This window comes from Tarenaya hassleriana, unplaced genomic scaffold, assembly GCF_000463585.1.
Source record: "Tarenaya hassleriana unplaced genomic scaffold, ASM46358v1 Cleome57, whole genome shotgun sequence".
Classification (NCBI taxonomy): domain Eukaryota; kingdom Viridiplantae; phylum Streptophyta; class Magnoliopsida; order Brassicales; family Cleomaceae; genus Tarenaya; species Tarenaya hassleriana.
This window is the reverse complement of record NW_010968263.1, coordinates 150649-169230: the sequence shown is the minus strand read 5'-3', so window position 1 is coordinate 169230 and position 18582 is coordinate 150649. Positions and strand designations below refer to the sequence as shown.

The following is an 18582-nucleotide window of genomic DNA, read 5'->3' as shown; positions in this document are numbered from 1 at the left end:
GTTATGTTGTAGCTTTGGAAGATGATAGAAATGCTATTATAAATGCTTTCGAGGCTTTAACTATACAAAAATTGTTGGAAACACTTCATAAATCGATGAATGATCTTAGTTTACATTTGGTATTATGACTTTTTTTGTAGTGAAGTGTTGTTTTAGACTTTTGAGTTTTTTTTTTATGTTTACACTTTTCTTGGAACAAAGTATTATTGTAATTCTTGAATCTATTGGGTATTTTAGTACTTTATCATTTTATCTTTTTTTCTTAACCTACGAGCCGGTTCGTTTAGCTCAGAGTTAGACGAGCCAGATCAGGGTTGCTTAATTTTAGCTTATTTGGGCTATTAGCGGGTTCGGACCAGCCCATTTGACATCCCTGAAAAATACGGTTGTTCATTTCCTTTCAAAGTTCGTAGACCGCTTGGAGTAGTAATTTGCTGAGTATTCGCCTTCGATCATTGTCTCACTGTGATATGTTCGCTATCCATGCATGACATCCATGCAATTCGTGTGGGGGTCAAACCCTAATTTTCTCACTAAATGTAGCCACATCGCCGAGCTATAGGAGTACCGAAAGAACAGGTGGCCATGTGATTCCTCATCGCTGTTGCAAAGCTTACAAGTTGCATCCTGTGTAATTTTCCATCTTAGCATATCCCTACATAGTCATCCAATGTACAAAAGCGTTCCTAAACGTTGCTTGTTAAAACCAATACATTCATCCTTGTCTATGCTTGACTATACCTCATATCAGTGGGGGAGAGTAAGTAGATACCACTTCTACAAAAGGATGTTGTTTGCAGAATGTGTCGTGTCCTGTAGTGCTAGGAGCGTACTTCGAATCGCCTGATCCACTCGGGTGCCAAGAGTATGTGTTGTAGTCGAACCGTTCGCAAAAATACGATTGTTCCTCTCCTTCCAAAGTTCGTAGATCGCTTGTTGGAGTATGTCGATTTTCTAGTGTTTGTGATGTTCTTAGCAAGAAGAAAATTTTGATTCATACAAAATAAAATCAGAATTTTCCTCTTACTATGAACATCACGAACACTAGAAAATCGACATGGTATCAGAGTCTGATTCGACATCGTAATAGTACAAACTCTTTCGTTCACCGATACTATTACGTGACACAATTCATGAAATAGTATTGAATTCGTGTTTGTAGGGAATATTTTTGTATAGTTTTAATTAATGAAATATACCCTTTACCAACAAAAAAGAAAAAAAAATGTAGGACGCTTGTTCTCCGTTCAAACATATCCTTAACCCTTCCGGATGTGGGTTCCAGTATTACAAAAAGTTTGATTTGTTGCTCTTGTATTCACTTCGATCTAGAGCGTCCGATAAACACCAATTTTCTACCGAAGTGGCTTCAATAACTCGTGTGTTTAGCGGAATTTCTGAGAATCTTCGTATCCCTCAGTCCTATATATTCAATCAACGGTCCAAATTCTGTACAACTGCCGTAATAGAAAAATGTTCTTTTCCTATTCTCGATTGTGCAATGAATGAATCCCCTTACCCTTTTATGCATCTTTATTAATTTCCTTACGTTCAAAGAGAGTCGAGGGGTCGGGTTAAAGCTCCAGTATCGAAGACGTGATAGTGTTCAACATCCAACTTGAACTCGTGTATTTAAGGATTACTTTTGTATAGTTTTAGTTAATGAAATACACCTTTAAAAGTTAATTGTAGGAAGCTTGTTATTTAAAAAAAAAAGAAACGAAAAAGAATTTTTTGATGAAATGACGCAATTGTTGGAAAGAATAATTATAGTGGCAAGACGGTTAAGTACATGCATTAGTAATATTAATAATAAATTTGAATTGTTTCAACTAACACGTTCACAATAAGATAAATATTTCTTATTTTATTCCGGACGTATATCTCTTTAGAATTAATTAGGATATGGTTCCTATAAAAACAAAATCTTTAAAAATCATTTTGATATCTGAGTTTTTAGATATTTATAAATTATAATCCAATTAATTTGATTTTAAAAATTGTGTTTTACACACACCGTGTATAATTATTTAGGGGTGTATATATATATATATAATGGCTATAGCTTTTATCACGTTTGTATTTCATTTTCTTTTTATTTTTTCGTAGGTAACATAAAAAAAAATAAATACAGAACCCAAAACGGAATATGATTACAGGTTTTCCCGGATATTCTTCTTATATTCCCGCGTCTGCTCCTCCTCTTTGAATCCCACCCACAAAGGCAAATCAAAACCCACGTATCAGCCACAACCGTACGATCGTACCCCCAGAATCAAATCCAACGGTTTACAGATCACTGGACGAAAACGGAACCAGAAAGGAATAAAGATTCTTGATTAAAAAGAAAAGGCCAGAGTAATATTCCATTGGCATCAATATCAAAATCCCATAATCCTCCGTTTGTATAAATACCCGGTTCCTCTGCACTGTAATTAAATCCAACCCACAAGCAATCCAACCCTCCAGAAAGAAGAAATCCCAGGTTTTTCCTGTTCTTTCTCGGGAAAAAATGGCTGGAATCAACAATAGGAAGAACAACATTGTGGCGATCTTCGACTTCGACAAGACAATCATCGACGTCGACAGCGACAACTGGGTCGTCGATGAATTGGGTTTCACTGATTTGTTCAATCAGCTTCTCCCAACCATGCCTTGGAACTCTCTCATGGTTCGTCCCTTCTTCTTCTTCATACTCTTTTTTCTGATTCGGTTTCCGGGTTTCTTTAAGCTTATGAATCTGAAAAGATTGTCGTGAATTTGACCAAACCCACGAACAAATTGTGGATGACCCTTTTGGTTTATTGACATGAACAGGACCGGATGATGAAGGAGCTCCATGAACAAGGCATAACAATCCATGACATTAAACGAGTCCTCGAAACGATTCCGATTCATCCCCGAGTCGTCCCTGCCCTCAGATCAGCGCATGCACTTGGGTAACTCTCGTCGTTACTATTATTAATCGTCGGATTCTGGTCTCCTGTTCCTTAGACAACGCCGACCGCTGATTACTGATCCGAGATTTTTGGGTCTGGTTCCAGATGCGAGTTGAGGATAGTGAGCGACGCGAACACGTTTTTCATTGAGACGATTCTCGAACACCTCGAGATTAAAGACCTTTTCTCTGAGATCAACACGAATCCTGGATTCGTCGACCAACATGGCAGATTGAGAATCTCACCTTACCACGATTTCACCGAATCCTCACATGGCTGCTCTCGTTGTCCTCCCAACATGTGCAAGGTACAATTTGTTTTTCTCAAGAGATCTTCCTCTCTCAATGGATTTAGAAAAATATATTAAAAGATAGGGTTTAAAATTCAATTTGTTCCAAGTGTTTTGGGAATATTTTATATATATATTGTTCTATGGTGAGACGGCGATCAAATCAGTCAACACTTGTCTTATGTTGATTCCTAGTGGACCCACCTCCTTTGTTTGTATTGTAAACCATATAGTATATGGTATAATTTGTAGTATATGGTATTTGCGTGTTCTTGCATGTTCCTTGGTTCCTAACATGATGTTTTAATTATTAAAAAAATAAAACAGGCTTTGATCATTGAGAGGATCCAAGCTTCTCTAACCAAGGAAGGGAAGAAGAAGAAGATCATCTACCTCGGAGACGGGGCAGGCGATTACTGCCCGAGCCTAAAGCTCGGCGACGAAGATTACGTGATGCCGAGGAAGAGTTATCCAGTCTGGGACCTAATCTGTCAGAATCCGATGCTAATAAGAGCCAACATCCGAGAATGGACCGACGGTGAAGCATTGGAGAGGACGTTGTCGGAGATTATAGAGGAGATTGGCTACGAAGGCGATAAAGAGAAGATCATGGCAGCGGATAGCTGCAAGACGCGGACAATTTCGGCCGGGATTGCTCATGACTCGTTGTCTCCAGCTCTTCAAGTGCAAGTTCTTCAGTATAGTTAAATGACTTCGAGTGAGTGATCGTAAGACCAAATTCACCTGATCGATGTGTTGTTAATTAGTACAAAAAAAAAATGGTTAAAGACAAGACATCCATTTTTGTTGGTGGTTTGCTGCTCTTACTATGCTTGTAAGATTTCATTTCATTTTTGTTGGTGATTTGCTGCATTGGAATTTACAAAAATCAGAAGTATATAATATAAGGGAAAATGGCAAAAATCCACACAGATTATACCAAATGTGTAAAATTAGTACATCAATTTTTAATTTGACAAAATCCTCCATCCGATTTCAAATTTTCCCAATTTCCAGCATCGATTGTTTTGGAAATTTCCAATTAGCACCGTAAAGGGAATTGACCCTGCCACATCAGCACTGCATGTTGATGTGTCACCACTCATCGAAAAATATGCCACGTAGGATGACACGTTACCTGCCACGTCACCAGTTCGGTTATTGTAATCGGTTCATTTAATTTAACCGGTTAAGTGGAAACCGATTTTTTTTTTAAAAAAAAGAGGAAACCCTAAATCAGAAAAGAGGAAACCCTCTCTCCTCTCCTCTCTGCTTCTCTCTCCTCCTCTGGTGCTGGAAAACTTCTCCTGTGAGACGAGCTCCGGCGTAGCTCTGACGCTTCTCTCTCCGCCGCAGGTGATGGTGGGAATGGCGGAGTATATTGCGGCCGTAGCCGTGAGGGAAGAGGATTCATCTCAGTCGTTGGATCCCGGAGGCTCGCAAGATTGCTGGAAGAATCAGGACCCTGAGTCTGTGGCTAAGTTCTTGGCTTACTGCGACGGCCTGAGCGAAGGGTTCATCGGACGGCTGAACCAGAGGACGAGACATCATCGGTGGGATGATCGGACGGTGGATATGGCTTTTGGGAATAGAACAGCTGAGAGCGCGTGCGACAAGATGGTGTGTCGGATAAATACATGATGATTGATCCTAAGCTGGCGTGGAACATCGTCACATGCTTTGACGACAATGTTTTTTATTCTTTTATTTGATGTTGTGATTTGTTTTTTCGAATTATTGGATGACAAATTGGTCAGAACCACGTATTTTTCGGGTCGAAACAAAAATATATTAACCTAACAATAGTTTTTCGGAGCTGTTCTCACCGGAGGAGTTTTCCAGCAATGGAGGAGGAGAGAGAGCGGAGAGGAGAGGAGAGAGGATGTGATGTCGATTTCTGATTTAGAGTTTCGATAAATCCTTTTTTTTAAAAAAAAAAATCAGTTTCCACTTAACCGGTTAAATTAAATGAACCGATTTCAATAACCGAATTGGTGACGTGCAACATATTTTTCGAAGAGTGATGACACATCAGCATGCAACGCTGACGTGGCAGGGTCAATTCCCTTTTCGATGGTAATTGGAAATTTTCAAAACAATCGATGCTGGAAATTGGGAAAATTTGAAATTGGGTGGGAGATTTTATCAAATTAAAAATTGATGTACTAATTTTACACATTTGGTATAATCTGTGTGGGTTTTTGCCATTTTCCCATAATATAATAATTGCAAAATCTAATTTCGTTAACATAATCACCAAGGGTATTCAATACATATCATATGGTAAATGGAATCCATTTTGGGCCCTGGATTCTAAAGCCCATTTGCTCTATTAGTTTTTAGGATGGGTTTTCTTATCCGAAGATTGGTTGATGTCAATTAGACGTGAGCAATGATCGGTTCTGTTTTGGTATGGTCATTTTCCAGTTCGGTTTTTTTCAGTAATGAATCGGTTTTTGGTTTAGTTTGGAACTTGTTATGTTCAGTTTAAATTTGAGTTTCAGTAAAAAAAAAAATTAATCTTCTAAAGAGAATTTTACTTTTTCAAGTCGAATTCTATTAATTTGATCGTGAGTGGTTGTGTGTGTATATATATATATATATGCATATATACACATTTTATTTAAACATATACGTGTATGTATATAGTTTTATTTGAAACTTGGTATAAATCTCCCTTTGTCTTCTATTCTCATTGATCACCAATATATACACTTTGACAATAATAATTGGAAATACATACAGATATGGTAATACATAAATATAGGACTAATTTGTTATATTAGTCCATAATATCTGCTATCACATCCTCGCAGTCGGAGCGGGAGAAGGCCGGACGCTCAGACTGGAGCAAAACTCGAGGAATAGCGAGGATGGCAGTAGGGATGTCAATTAAGCCCGGAGCCCGAAACCCGGCCCGAGCCCGCCCGAAAATTATAAAGACATGGGCCTAAAAAATATAGGCTCATTAAACTTCGGGCTTTCGGACCTCGGGCCAAATGGGCTACGGGCCGGTCGGGCCGGGCCAGTCGGGTCTCGGGCCGGGCTTGAGGCCCGTTAATTTTTTTTTGTTTTTTCTAACATTCTTTTCTAAACCAAAGTATTACCTCTCTATACTTATAAATATGTGTGCCTATATATATATATATATATATATATATATTTGAACCAAATGATGAACTTTTATATCTTGGTTCCAATTAAACTTTTTAAAGTGACGGGAGTTTTGAATTTCTTAACCATATTACATCATATATATATAAGTTTACATTTTAGAAAGGGTAAAAGTTTTCAAATATATATTTTTAAACCTTTGTTTGTATAATTATTATTATTATTATTATTATTATTATTATTATTATTATTATTATTATTATTATTATTATTATTATTATTATTATTATTATTATTATTATTATTATTATTATTATTATTATTATTATTATTATTATTATTATTATTATTATTATTATTATTATTATTATTATTATTATTATTATTATTATTATTATTATTATTATCGTAAAAAAAAATATTTTTATTTAAGAAAAAGCCCGAAGCCCGGCCCGAACCCGCCCGAAGCCCTATAGGGCCGGGCTCCGGGCCATCGATCCTAGACCCGAAAAATAAATGGGCGGGCCGGCCCGGCCCGAAAAATTCTAGGCCCGAATTGAACCCGGCCCGACCCGCCTATTTTACACCCCTAGATGGCAGACCCTTTGTGAATATGTCTGCATACTGAGATATGGTAATACATAAATATAGGACTAATTTGTTATATTAGTCCATAATATCCCCTATCATTATTACATGTATGTACGTGTATGTATATAGTTTTATTATATGTACGTATATATATCATAATTTTAATTTTTTTAAAAATTTTGTCATATAGCGTTCACTGATCACTTGCATGACGAGTTTTAAATTTGTAAACCGACACACAACGTTTTCACATATATACAGATGTTACAGTATCGTTATCGATCACATGGTTTTGTGAGGTTTCTAGTTATGAATCGACTAAACTAGACAAAGAGTGTAATCAAAATGATGTAGATCAGAGGCGGCTCTACACATTGCAGTATCCTAACGGAAGCAACTAGCTCGTTCACTATCAACAAATATGTCTCCAACTCGTCGAGTATTTCTGGCCAATCTCGAGGAAGAATATTGAGAAAAAAATGACAAACGATAGATGTAGCAAACCAACCATAAACCGAAACTGGTTCAAACCAACCTAAAACCGAACCAGATCAAGAATCGAATTATCCTTCTCTAATGCATAGGCGACAAATAAGGCATGATTGACATTTCTTGGATCATTGAGAAGCTGATTAACTTAGAGAATCAAGCACATTCTCATTCTTTTTAATAAGCAATATTTTTTTTGGTAATGAATTTTTTCCGGATACATAGGTCTTCCTATCTTTTAATAAGCAATATTACATTTCCTTATCTTGTAGAGTATATAAAATCGAGTATTTTTGTTGTTTGTGTATATAAAAGATATCAGAAAGTCTCCCCCATATTATGATATCAGATTTCACATGATTGTTGAAATCGAGTATTTTTGTTGTTTCTGTATATAAAAGTAAAAAACATTAAAATTCAAGTATTTTTTAATAATGGTTTGTCGAGATATCAAATGGGTAGTTGCATATTTTATGTAATAAATAGCTGTAATAATTTTAACATGCTTGACAAAAAAAAAAATTAACATGTGAAATGAATGACCATAAGAAATATTCAAAATTATGGACCGACCACGATATCTTTTGAGACCATAATAGGGGCTCTCTCATAACTTATGTTATAGAACAAACATATAGAACTAGCCCGACTGATTGACCAAACACGCGGTCTCTTCGTCGTTCGAGTACAGATCCTCTGTCTTCCTAACCGCCGCGTGAGCCACAACCACAAACGCACCGACTGCGATCGCAGCCGCAACGTTAAGCTTGGCCTCCGTCAAGAACAAGACAGCGAGCGTGACTACGGACATGGCAATGAGCACGAGTCTGTCGTCGATGTCGCGGTCGAACACTTTGAGTGGCTCGTCGCGGAGGAAGTAGAGTGATAGCCACGCGCCCAGGAGGGCAAGTAGGACGATCAGAGAGACTGGGTCCCACAGGAGGCTGAGAAAGACGGCGAAGAGGATGACTATGGCGTAATTGGTTTGGAAATAGACTGTGTTGGTTCTGACTCTCGCGACGGCCGTGGCGAATTTACGCGGGAAGGACATGGATCGGGCGTCGAACATCATGGTCCAGGGACGGCGGCGCGTGGAGAGCGCGTGTCGTTTGTGGTGGTCGTTGGCGCGTGCAATGTACTCTAGCTTGGGGGCTAGGTCGGAGTTAGAGGACGTCGTATTGGTGCCGTAAGTAGTCATGTTGTGGTGGAGAGAAACTAAAGGCTAAATGTCAAGTGAAAACAACTGAATCTTAGAGAGGCTGCGAGGAGGATTTTATAAAGCAAATTGTGAGATATACACATATACCTATACAGAACCGTCTCAAATAATTTGGGTCTCGTAGGATATAATTTACGATATTAAATTATAAAATTTTTAATTTAAATTTATCTAAAAAATAATTAAAAAAAAAATAATTAACAAATCTATAATTTATTAATTTAATTTAGTTTAACAAATTTTTTATTCTATCCCCATATATTGAATAAAAAAAAGTAAATTTACAATTCAAATAGAAAAGTTTTTGTTAATAATATTAAATAAAAAAAATTATATAACAATAATGAAAGAAAAAACATAAATTTTAAAATAAAGATTCAATACCTAAATAAAATTAATATTTAGATGTCAAAATTATATAAAAAGAAAAAATGATTTAAAAAATAAAATTAAAAATATAGTGATGAAGTTTTTACTTTTAAAATATAAAATATTAAAATATTAAAATGGTAATAATATTAATCAGTATTATTCTCTAATTATATTTTAAAAAATCTTTAATAATAAAGAAATTATATAAAACAAAATAAAATGACAAATATACAATTTAAAGAAAAATAAATATGGGCCCTCTTAAAAGCGGGCTTCTGTGCAATCTCTCTTGCACATCCCTTGAGATGGCCCTGTATCTATATATGTATGGATGTATCTATGTATATATATGTGCATGCATCAGTAAAAAGGTTTCGAGTTATAAACATAAGAGAAATGAGTGGCCATGAATTTAGTATATTTTATGTAATCTGATATTACATTACGGGACCTAAGATATTCGAATGTATTTAAGTTAGAAAAATCGCATAATAATACAGATTAATACCAAGAATTGTTAAATTCTCAAAACAAATACATGAACATAGTTCCCATAATATTACCTAGACTTAGGGGTGAACATTTCGAAACCGAACCGTATCAGATCGAACAAAAAAATACAGTATTTTTTTCGATTCGAATAGACCAAAATTCCGAATGGTATTAATTTTAGAAAAACTAAATTTTTTGGAACCGAACCGAACTGAATTTTAAAAAAACTCAAAAAACCAAATTTTTTTAAGAAGATCTATTTTTTTAATAAAAACCGGAATCGAACCGAATCAGAACTGAAACCGAATATAATATAATAATTGATTGGTACTTATTTTTGTAAAATCGAAAGAACTGAACCGAATCATTCCCGATCCGAACTCGAACCGAATACCAAAACACCCACCCCTACTTAGACTTTCAAAAAAAATATCCATATAACCCAACGTCATTTGATGACAATAATTTTTTGAGAGAATCCATCAAAATTAAGTTGACTACATTCAGAATTTTTCGTTCGAACATTATGATGTCAATCTAGGTGTGATCGAATCTAGATTTAATTTATACTTAGACGCAAATATCACAAATGTATGGATAATATGTAGCAACTAGGATCGAACAGAAGGACAAAAAAAAAACAACTGAATCAAACTCCTATTCGTAACTCGATCTAGAGAATAAAATATAGATGATGAAAAGGTAGCAAACATGTAAAGAGCAATAAAATGAAAACAAATGAGTTGTAAACTATCAATGACAAAACAGTTAGACTACAAAATTATTTTACATACAAGAATTTTCTCTAAGGATGCAGATTCTATGATTTCCTAATGCAATTCAGGGAATTCAAACTTCTAAACAGAGTTCAACCCTCTTGAGTCTAACTTTACTATCCAAATTCTATACCAGATGTAGGAACAACTGGCATCACAATTCTTAGGCAGCTATCCGCCTCTCGACGCGATACCTATTCCATTTACCGAACTAATTCCCACTACAAAAAAATCACCAATTTCCAACGTATTTTTCAACAGATTGTCCGTTGAAAATTTTTTAATGGGTTTTAATGGCGTTTCAACGACGATTTCCATTAAAATTGTGTTAAAATTTCCAACGAATATTCGTTGAAAATTCCCGTTGGAATTTTTTAACGGAATTTTCAACGTATTCAATTGAAAATTGGGTTGGAAATTTTCAACGACATTTTCAACATAATTTTCAGCCGAAATCCGTTGGAACATTTCAACGAAAATTTCAAAAAAAAATTACAACGGTTGTCCAACGGATACCGATTTCCAACGAACGTAATTCCAATGGATTTATCCATTGTAAACATTCATTTTCAACGAAAATTTGGTCATTTCCAACGGATTTGGCCGTTGGAAATAGCTATTTTTTTTTGTAGTGTATAATAATCTTATATCTCTATGTGAATTAAAACCTTATGTTCATCCAATTAAGTGCCAACAAATAAAAGTAACTAAATAAACTAAATCAAATGAAAACACCACATATTCTGAAATTAAGAACAAAAAATCCCTACATTGCAAATTTTTAACCCACAGCTATGAAACTATTCGCCTTAAACATGTTCATTCAGTAGATTAATTCTAAACTTAATCTCAATTCGCGTTTGTTAAACAAGCATTCTAATCATTCATAGGAGTGATCAAGTCGTTGAAAACATTAAATACAATCCATGGAAAACAATCATAACCCTAATCTTCTTGTTTTTCATTTGTTCTCTTGTTCTCAGTTCTCTTCATCTATGGAGGATGTCTCCCTATTTAGAGAGGATGTCTCCCTATTTAGAGTATGTGGCTAGGGTTTTATTTTGGACCAAAACCTTGTAAAAGTCTGAATAATATGTGGAAAGGAAAGTTTCCCAGAAGACACCTCGAATGAATCGTAAGTCAGTTCGGTTCGAGCTAGGTTTCAATGCTAAATTTCTCTTAGACGTTCATGACTCACATTGGTTGAATTTAATTAGATTCGGGCCGAGGCGAGTTTCAGTACTAATTTATTCTTCTCGCTTTTGAATGACGATTTGGTCGAAACTAATGTAACTCAGTATGAGGTAAATTTTTGTGAGTTTTTTGTAGAGTTCAATGCAACTTGTCTAAATTCTTCACATATTTTTCGAAATGGCTCCAAATGTACTCTTTTCGTCCAAATGACTTTGAAATCCGTATTTTTACTCATTTGGTTCTCATTTACGCACAATTACGTGTTCAATCACCAAAGAAAAGAAACAACCCAAAACAAAGCCTAGCAAGATCTAGAATACTTATAAAACTTTACCATATTATCAAACTCTCAGATTTAGATTTTCTATTGATCTCGAGTAAATTACTCAAATCACCAATCTGAAAGGGGAGAACGTGCGATCAACAAGAATCAAGATGGAATCAACATTAAAACCTCTATCCAACCTAGATAATCTTGAACACTCGCCAAAATTGATCTATTATGATATTTCTCTCTAAAAAACTGTCTTTCCTAGCTATATGATTTATAGCACTATCAAAACTAGACAAGAATCTCTACAACTTATCAAGAACGTTTCTTGAATCTATTTATCGTTGTTTACATGAATACCTCAGTCCATGGTTCAGTTTAAGTTTAATGCATTTAGTTGACAGGAAAGGATCAAAATATAATGATAAGGGAAAATAAATTAAAAAATAGAACTTTTCAATTTTGACAAAAAAAATACAAATTTTTTTTTATTTTATCAAGTAAATATTAAACTTTTAAATTTGTCAAAAAAAAATACTTAACTGTTATATGATTGCCAAAATAAACAAATGAGTTGCCCTAGAATAAGGAGATGCAAACACGTCAAATTATTATCGTTAGTTTTTTTTTTTACAATTGTATATAGTTCATTTATTTTTTGAATCATTTAAAAAGTTTAGTATTTTTTCGACAATCATATAAAAGTTTATATATATTTTTGGATCATTTAAAAAGTTTAGTGTTTTTTTAAACTCATTTAAAAATTTTAATTTTTATTTGACAAAAACAAAAGTTCGGTGTTTTTTAAGTCAAAATTATAAAATTCAGTGTTTTTTTAGGATTTTTCCTAATGATAACTAATATTTTCTTTCTACCCACTTATTTGAGCTTCCTTTAACCTTAGAGAGTTTGAGAGATGTATTTTTCTTTCTTTTCTTTAGTTTTTTTCTTTTATTTATTTTTTATTCCTGATTTTTCTTTTTTGCAAGACTTCTTTTCTTTTTACCCTTTTCTTTTCCATCATTTCAACCAAAAATATTAAGATCGAAAATGGAAAGAAAAAAGTCAGTGGTAAACTTTTCCCTCACAATGATTGTCGCCATCCTCGTACTATTTACATGTTGTCTAAAAGAGTCGTAAAATAAGAATGGTAAGATGGGATAGATTCGAATAAGCCTATTGGGCTTAATCTTCCTCGAATGAGGAACGACTCCTATGGAAACTTATAAACTTTGCTAGACTTTATCAACCATAGATTCCAACCAATAGATTCATCTCACAAACTATTTTATAAGATTGAGCTGTCAATTCGACACAATTCAACTGCTTTCCTACCGATTCACTAGTTTTTCAAAACGTTTCTACTTAGTCATTTTATAAATAAAATAATTATTGTTCAAAATGGTTTTGTGCATATGAGCTTATATAATCCTAACTATGTGTATGTCATGCACATACTTTTATCTTCTTCACCCTTACTTCGAAATTCAAAACATCCTTATACTCCTTCGTATCTTTGTCGATCTTTTTCTACATGTCCATTTAAATCATCACGGATAAAAAATAGACTTTACCGATAGTAAACTTTGCATAGTTTATCCATATCCTTCTAAAATTTTTTGTTTATACTCACTGTCTAATCTTGTTCGGAGAGTATAAACACTAATCACGATGAAGACTTATTTGTAACAAACGAGTGACTCTCGTGAAAGAAGTATATGATGAAACAAGTCGATGTCTCTGAAAAAACATTGTGGATCTCATCAATAAGAAAGCAATATTTTATGCATCCACTGAACAAACAGCTAAGATATTACCAATCATATAAGCCATTTTATATGCGACGTTTTACTAATGACACGCGCAAGGGGACAAAACCAGCTGTTTTTATTATGGATAAATAGTAAAGGCACATCAATAACTTCAAATGTAGGAGGAGATGCTAGAAATTATAGTGTGTAGCCATTTTAGGTTGAATATAAAACTAAAATGATCGAATTAAATAACATACAGCCTTATTCTTCCAAATAATTCAATTCCGAACCAAACATGAAAAATATAATAAACAAACTTTTATATAAAATAATTTTTCTCTTAACGAGAAATTGAATAAAATGGATCCCAAATCTGACTAAAATCAACATAAAATTAAATTAAATTAAAAAAACAAATCTAAAAAATAATTGAACCAGAATATAACTAAAACTTAAAAATGTCAATCTAAGCATAACACTTGTAGTAGTTGCATTGATTATAATCTGTGAAAATAAGCAGTGTACGTAGTTTCGTATATTGTCCGTATCTATTTTGAGTTGGTTAATTTTTCTCTTAGAATTCATTTTATAATTCAGTTTTTACAATAGGATTTTGTGGAAAAAAATATATATTTAAACCCATCAATTCTTAATTCTTTTTTTTTCCCAATCTCTAAGGAAAATAAATATTTTCATCTTTTCGCCAATTTGAATTATACGGATTTCCAGACGTATGGGCTAATCATAACGTTCAATAATGCAGAAGAGAAGAGTTCGGCAAGTCTCGGCCCTTTGTGACGTGGTCTTTCATGGCTTGGTTATTTTCTCTACGTTCTTTTATGCTTCTGACGTGTCTCTCTCTCATTTGCTGTGAATCTTGTCCAACAACTGTATTCACCAATAACAAATGTCCACGTGTAAGGACGATGGAATATCTCCCAACACCCAATTTGTTAGATGTCGGAACATGGCCCCCCGCCCTCGTCGCGCCTTTCGCTTCGTCGTTTTACGAAGCTCGTGTCATGTGCTGATTACTTTTTTGACTAAAATTAGTTACTTATTTTTTTTTTTGTTAACTAAAAATAAAGATTAAAATTAGTTACTTATTTAGTAGTTTAATGTTATTTAATTATGTTATTTCCCCAAAGCGTGGGGACATAAAGAATTTAAGATTGTGATCTGCATGCATAATGTAATATAAACTCGGTTTTTCAGAGATGTATTATTTAACATGATACGAGAAAGAATCTTTTGTACCGTTTTAAGAAAATATCTGGACTAAAATTTTACTATAACATATATAAGAAAATATCTGGACTAAAATTTTACTATAACATATATATATATATTGTTCTTAATAAATATGGTTAATAGTCATAACTTAAAAGTCAATCATCACATTTTACGGGCTGGCTCATGGCTCATGCCCATGTCTGGTTACAGAGCCCATAAGGTTGACATTCAAATGGATCGTAAATTTAAGCCCAGCCGAGATTTTGAAGGTGAGACCCATCGGCTATAGGCAGATTTGATACTGCTGTCATTGTTAGGGTAAACTTTAGGATATTTTTTTATTACAAAATGTGTAAAACACACACACCCATACTTCAGATTCCATCATTTATATATATATATATATATTAATTGATGCTTTTCTCATGTGCCAATAATAATGATATATCATTTTTTCAATGTGTCGAATCTGTTAAATAGTTAGTAGTGTTAGAGCGGATTTATGACCAAATTTAGAAAATTTATGTATTTCTCTAGAACTTTCAAAATTTACGTATTTATATGAAAGTTTTTTGAAAATTTGTGATTTTTGGCTATTTTTCTTTATATTTAATAAATTCCAACTTATATGGCAGCTTTAATAAAAAAAATTTCAAATGGATGTTTTAGATTTTGGTTTGAGGTCAAAACAAAAATGCTTCCGTACCTATCTCTCTATTCTTACTTTATTTATTTATGTGATTATGAAGTAATTTTATGTGTCACGAATTCACAAGTAACACGCGGAAACACGCGCCAAGTGGTTTAGGTGAAAACCACGAACGAGATCAGTTGACTCTAATCCCCCAACCAGAAACCTCAAAGTGGTTCCGTTATCATTACACGAACACGAACACAACCATGTCCAAAAACCCATATAAATACTATCATCAAAGAGACACAATCCAAGAGTTCACGAAAAATGTCTAAAAGGGTCGTCGAAGAAGAGGGCAATAATCCCCAGCAACAGAAGCAGGAAACGAGGAAGCAAGTGAGACAACCACCTTCTGTTCCGTTCTTGTGGGAACAACGTCCTGGTCTGCCTAAACCAGACTGGAAACCTATCCCGGCGCCGCCACCGCCTCCTCTTCCGCCGCCGGTGAAGCTGGTCGCGTCTGTTCCGTTTGCTTGGGAAGAGACACCTGGAAAGCCTTTCCCTTGTTTCGAGGATGACCTTTTCTCGGGTGAGGAGTTTCTCTCTCTACCACCGCCTCCTATGTACGCCAAGCACGACATGGTCGAGGAATCTGATGAAACTGGCAGTGATACTTCTGGTGATAATAATGGTGTCAGCAGCGACTCGTTTAGCTCAGCGCCATCGCTGTTAGCGTCAAACTGTCTGGTTTCGTCTTGTGCTGTGCCAGCTGATGAAATCGATGACGGGTTGAAAGGAGAGACGACGTCGTTTCCGACATCGCCGGCTTATGAGTCAGACGAGAGCATCTGCAGCTACAAGACGAGCACTTCCAGTTCCAGCCTCGTGGGAGCTTCTTTCTTGGAGAAGCTCTTTCCGCTTCTTCCACCGGATTCTGGGCTTGTCCGAAACGTCCAAGCTGATTCCCAGGATGTCTCGGTGGCTTCTCGTGCTTTAGCAGAAGCGAAGCCCAGATCTTCCGACACAGACAGAGGGCATCCTGTGAGGAAGCCAGCAACGCTGGGAGAGCTTATAATGATGAGCCGAAGGAGGAGTTACATGAGAAGAGCTGTTGAAACGAGAAAGAAGAATCCTCCAATGGTAAAAAAACAAAACTCTCAAAGCTTTTCTTACATCTTTGCTTCTGTCAAAAGTTAAACCTAGCTGAAGCTTAACATAGGTGACTTGTACAACACGTGAAGGTACACAAATCTGTAAATACCACTTTCCTTCAGGAATTCCCGAAGAATGAAGCTGAAGGATGCTGCCTCTTTGTACCAGGAATCAAAATGATGGAAGGAATCGAGTGGAAGAAGATCCAACCGAGGCTAAAGCTCTTATAGAAGGAGAGATTACATTGAAGGAATTACTTGAGTTTCAGGCCTCGAGATTAGATTGGACCTCGACTCAGGACACCCGGTTACCAAGAAAAAAAAAAACTTGAGTCTGAGGCTCCATTCTCAATATCTTAGACTTCAAATCTTTGTGAAGCTTTTTTGTGTTCCATAATCTCCAATTCCATTCTCTTCTTTAGTACAATGCATTCTCAAGTCATAAAACGTATAGCTTTTACATTTTATTTGATAGCGGACATTATGGACTAATGAAGGATAATATATCAATCATATATATATTGCCATATATGTAACCAATTACGTCATATTCTCTATTTGCATATATACATGATCAATTCTAAGAGGGAATTATACCAAATCACATGGTATCAGAGAGTCTCTTTTTCTCCTAAACTGCTTCAGCCGTCTTCTTCTTCTAAACCCTACCTATCTCTTCTTCCTTACAATCTTTCTACCCATCTCTTCTCTTCTGCATTAACCGTGGCCATTGATACTCCACCGTCTGAAAAATCTTTTGGTGTGAGCAATATCAAGTCTCACATACCAATCACCCTCGACATGGAAGAGTTTAATTACGAAGCATGGCGTGAACTTTTCGATACACATTGTCTTAGCTTCGGTGTCATCGACCATTTGGATGGGACCACTCTACCCACTGGCACATACGATACCTATTGGACAAGAATCGATGGACTTGTCAAGCTATGGATATACAGATCCATCTCCCAATCCCTACTCACTACCGTGGTTCGTTCTATGCGGCTGTTTCGACATAAGTTTAATACAGATGGTTCCCATGCGAGATACTATGGCGACACGTTTAGCCCTGTGGTTAAACCGGCAACCATATGCGTTGTACTCAGCCTTGCCTTATCTCATGATTGGCCCATATATCAACTCGATGTGAAGAATGCATTCCTCCACGGAAATCTCCACGAAACAGCCTACATGCACCAACCGCCGGGTTTCACTGATCAAGAGAAGCCGAATCATGTTTGTCTACTCCGCCGTTCACTCTACGGCGTCAACACTACAAGAAAATCTTAATATAACGACGGAATTTGCGACGGAATTTTTTCGTCGCAAAGAAATTACGACAGAATTCGACGAATTTGCGACGGAATGCGAAAATTTTTATTCCGTCGCAATTAGTCGCAAAATCCGTCGCAAATTTGCGATGGAATACGACGGAAACGTTGTCGTCGCAGAACCAAACATTATTTGCGACAGAAATTTTAAAATTGCGGATTTGCGACAGAAATTTCTGTCGCAAATATTAATTTTATTTATTTTTCAATTTATATTATTTATTTTTGGAATTTGCGACGGATTTGCGACAGAAATTTCTGTCGCAAATAATAATTTTATTTTATTTTATTTTTCGATGAAAATTTTCAAATTTTCGCGGTTTATTTGCGACAGATTTGCGACAGAAATTTCAGTCGCAAATCTAAATTTTATTTTTTTCCGCTATTTTCGATGAAAAATTTTAAATTTTCGCGGTTTATTTTTCGTTTTGCGACGGGTTGCGACTTCGTCTTTCTCCTCCAGACTTCGAAATTTTTTTAAAAAAAATCTCAATCTTCTCCAACAAATTGTTTTTCTTCAAAATTCGTCAAGGTATGTGTATATATATCGTGTATATGGATTTGTATATGTATGTGTTGTGTATATATATATATGTGAATGTGAATATGTTATGTGTATGTGTGTATGTATATGTGTATGCGAATGTGTATGTGTTTATGTATGTATATGTGTATGTGTGTGTGTGTTTATGTATGTGTGTTGTGTATGTATGTGAATGTGAATATGAATGTG

At 35.2% G+C, this 18582-nt stretch overlaps 3 protein-coding genes across 5 annotated transcripts; 2 read left to right on the top strand and 1 right to left on the bottom strand.

Annotated features, from left to right (window-relative positions):
* The first annotated feature begins 2381 nt into the window (after positions 1-2381).
* On the top strand, positions 2382-4055 carry LOC104798722 (inorganic pyrophosphatase 2-like). Its single transcript, XM_010520910.2, has 4 exons — positions 2382-2671; positions 2818-2939; positions 3045-3246; positions 3556-4055. The coding sequence occupies exons 1-4, from the start codon at positions 2513-2515 to the stop codon at positions 3934-3936; spliced, it is 864 nt and encodes a 287-aa protein (XP_010519212.1). The 5' UTR covers positions 2382-2512; the 3' UTR covers positions 3937-4055.
* A 3813-nt stretch (positions 4056-7868) lies between these two features.
* On the bottom strand, positions 7869-8690 carry LOC104798721 (PRA1 family protein F1). The gene has a single exon (XM_010520909.2). It carries the CDS (start codon positions 8618-8620, stop codon positions 8063-8065), a length of 558 nt encoding a protein of 185 aa, XP_010519211.1. The 5' UTR covers positions 8621-8690; the 3' UTR covers positions 7869-8062.
* A 6857-nt stretch (positions 8691-15547) lies between these two features.
* On the top strand, positions 15548-16985 carry LOC104798720. 3 transcript variants are annotated; one of them, XM_010520908.2, is made up of 2 exons: positions 15548-16507; positions 16688-16985. In XM_010520908.2, the coding sequence occupies exons 1-2, from the start codon at positions 15695-15697 to the stop codon at positions 16697-16699; spliced, it is 825 nt and encodes a 274-aa protein (XP_010519210.1). In that variant the 5' UTR covers positions 15548-15694; the 3' UTR covers positions 16700-16985. The 3 variants fall into 3 exon arrangements, with proteins under 3 accessions (XP_010519210.1, XP_010519209.1, XP_010519208.1); XM_010520907.2 differs by having other exon boundaries at positions 16642-16985; XM_010520906.2 differs by having other exon boundaries at positions 15552-16507; positions 16609-16985.
* The last annotated feature ends 1597 nt before the right edge of the window (positions 16986-18582 follow it).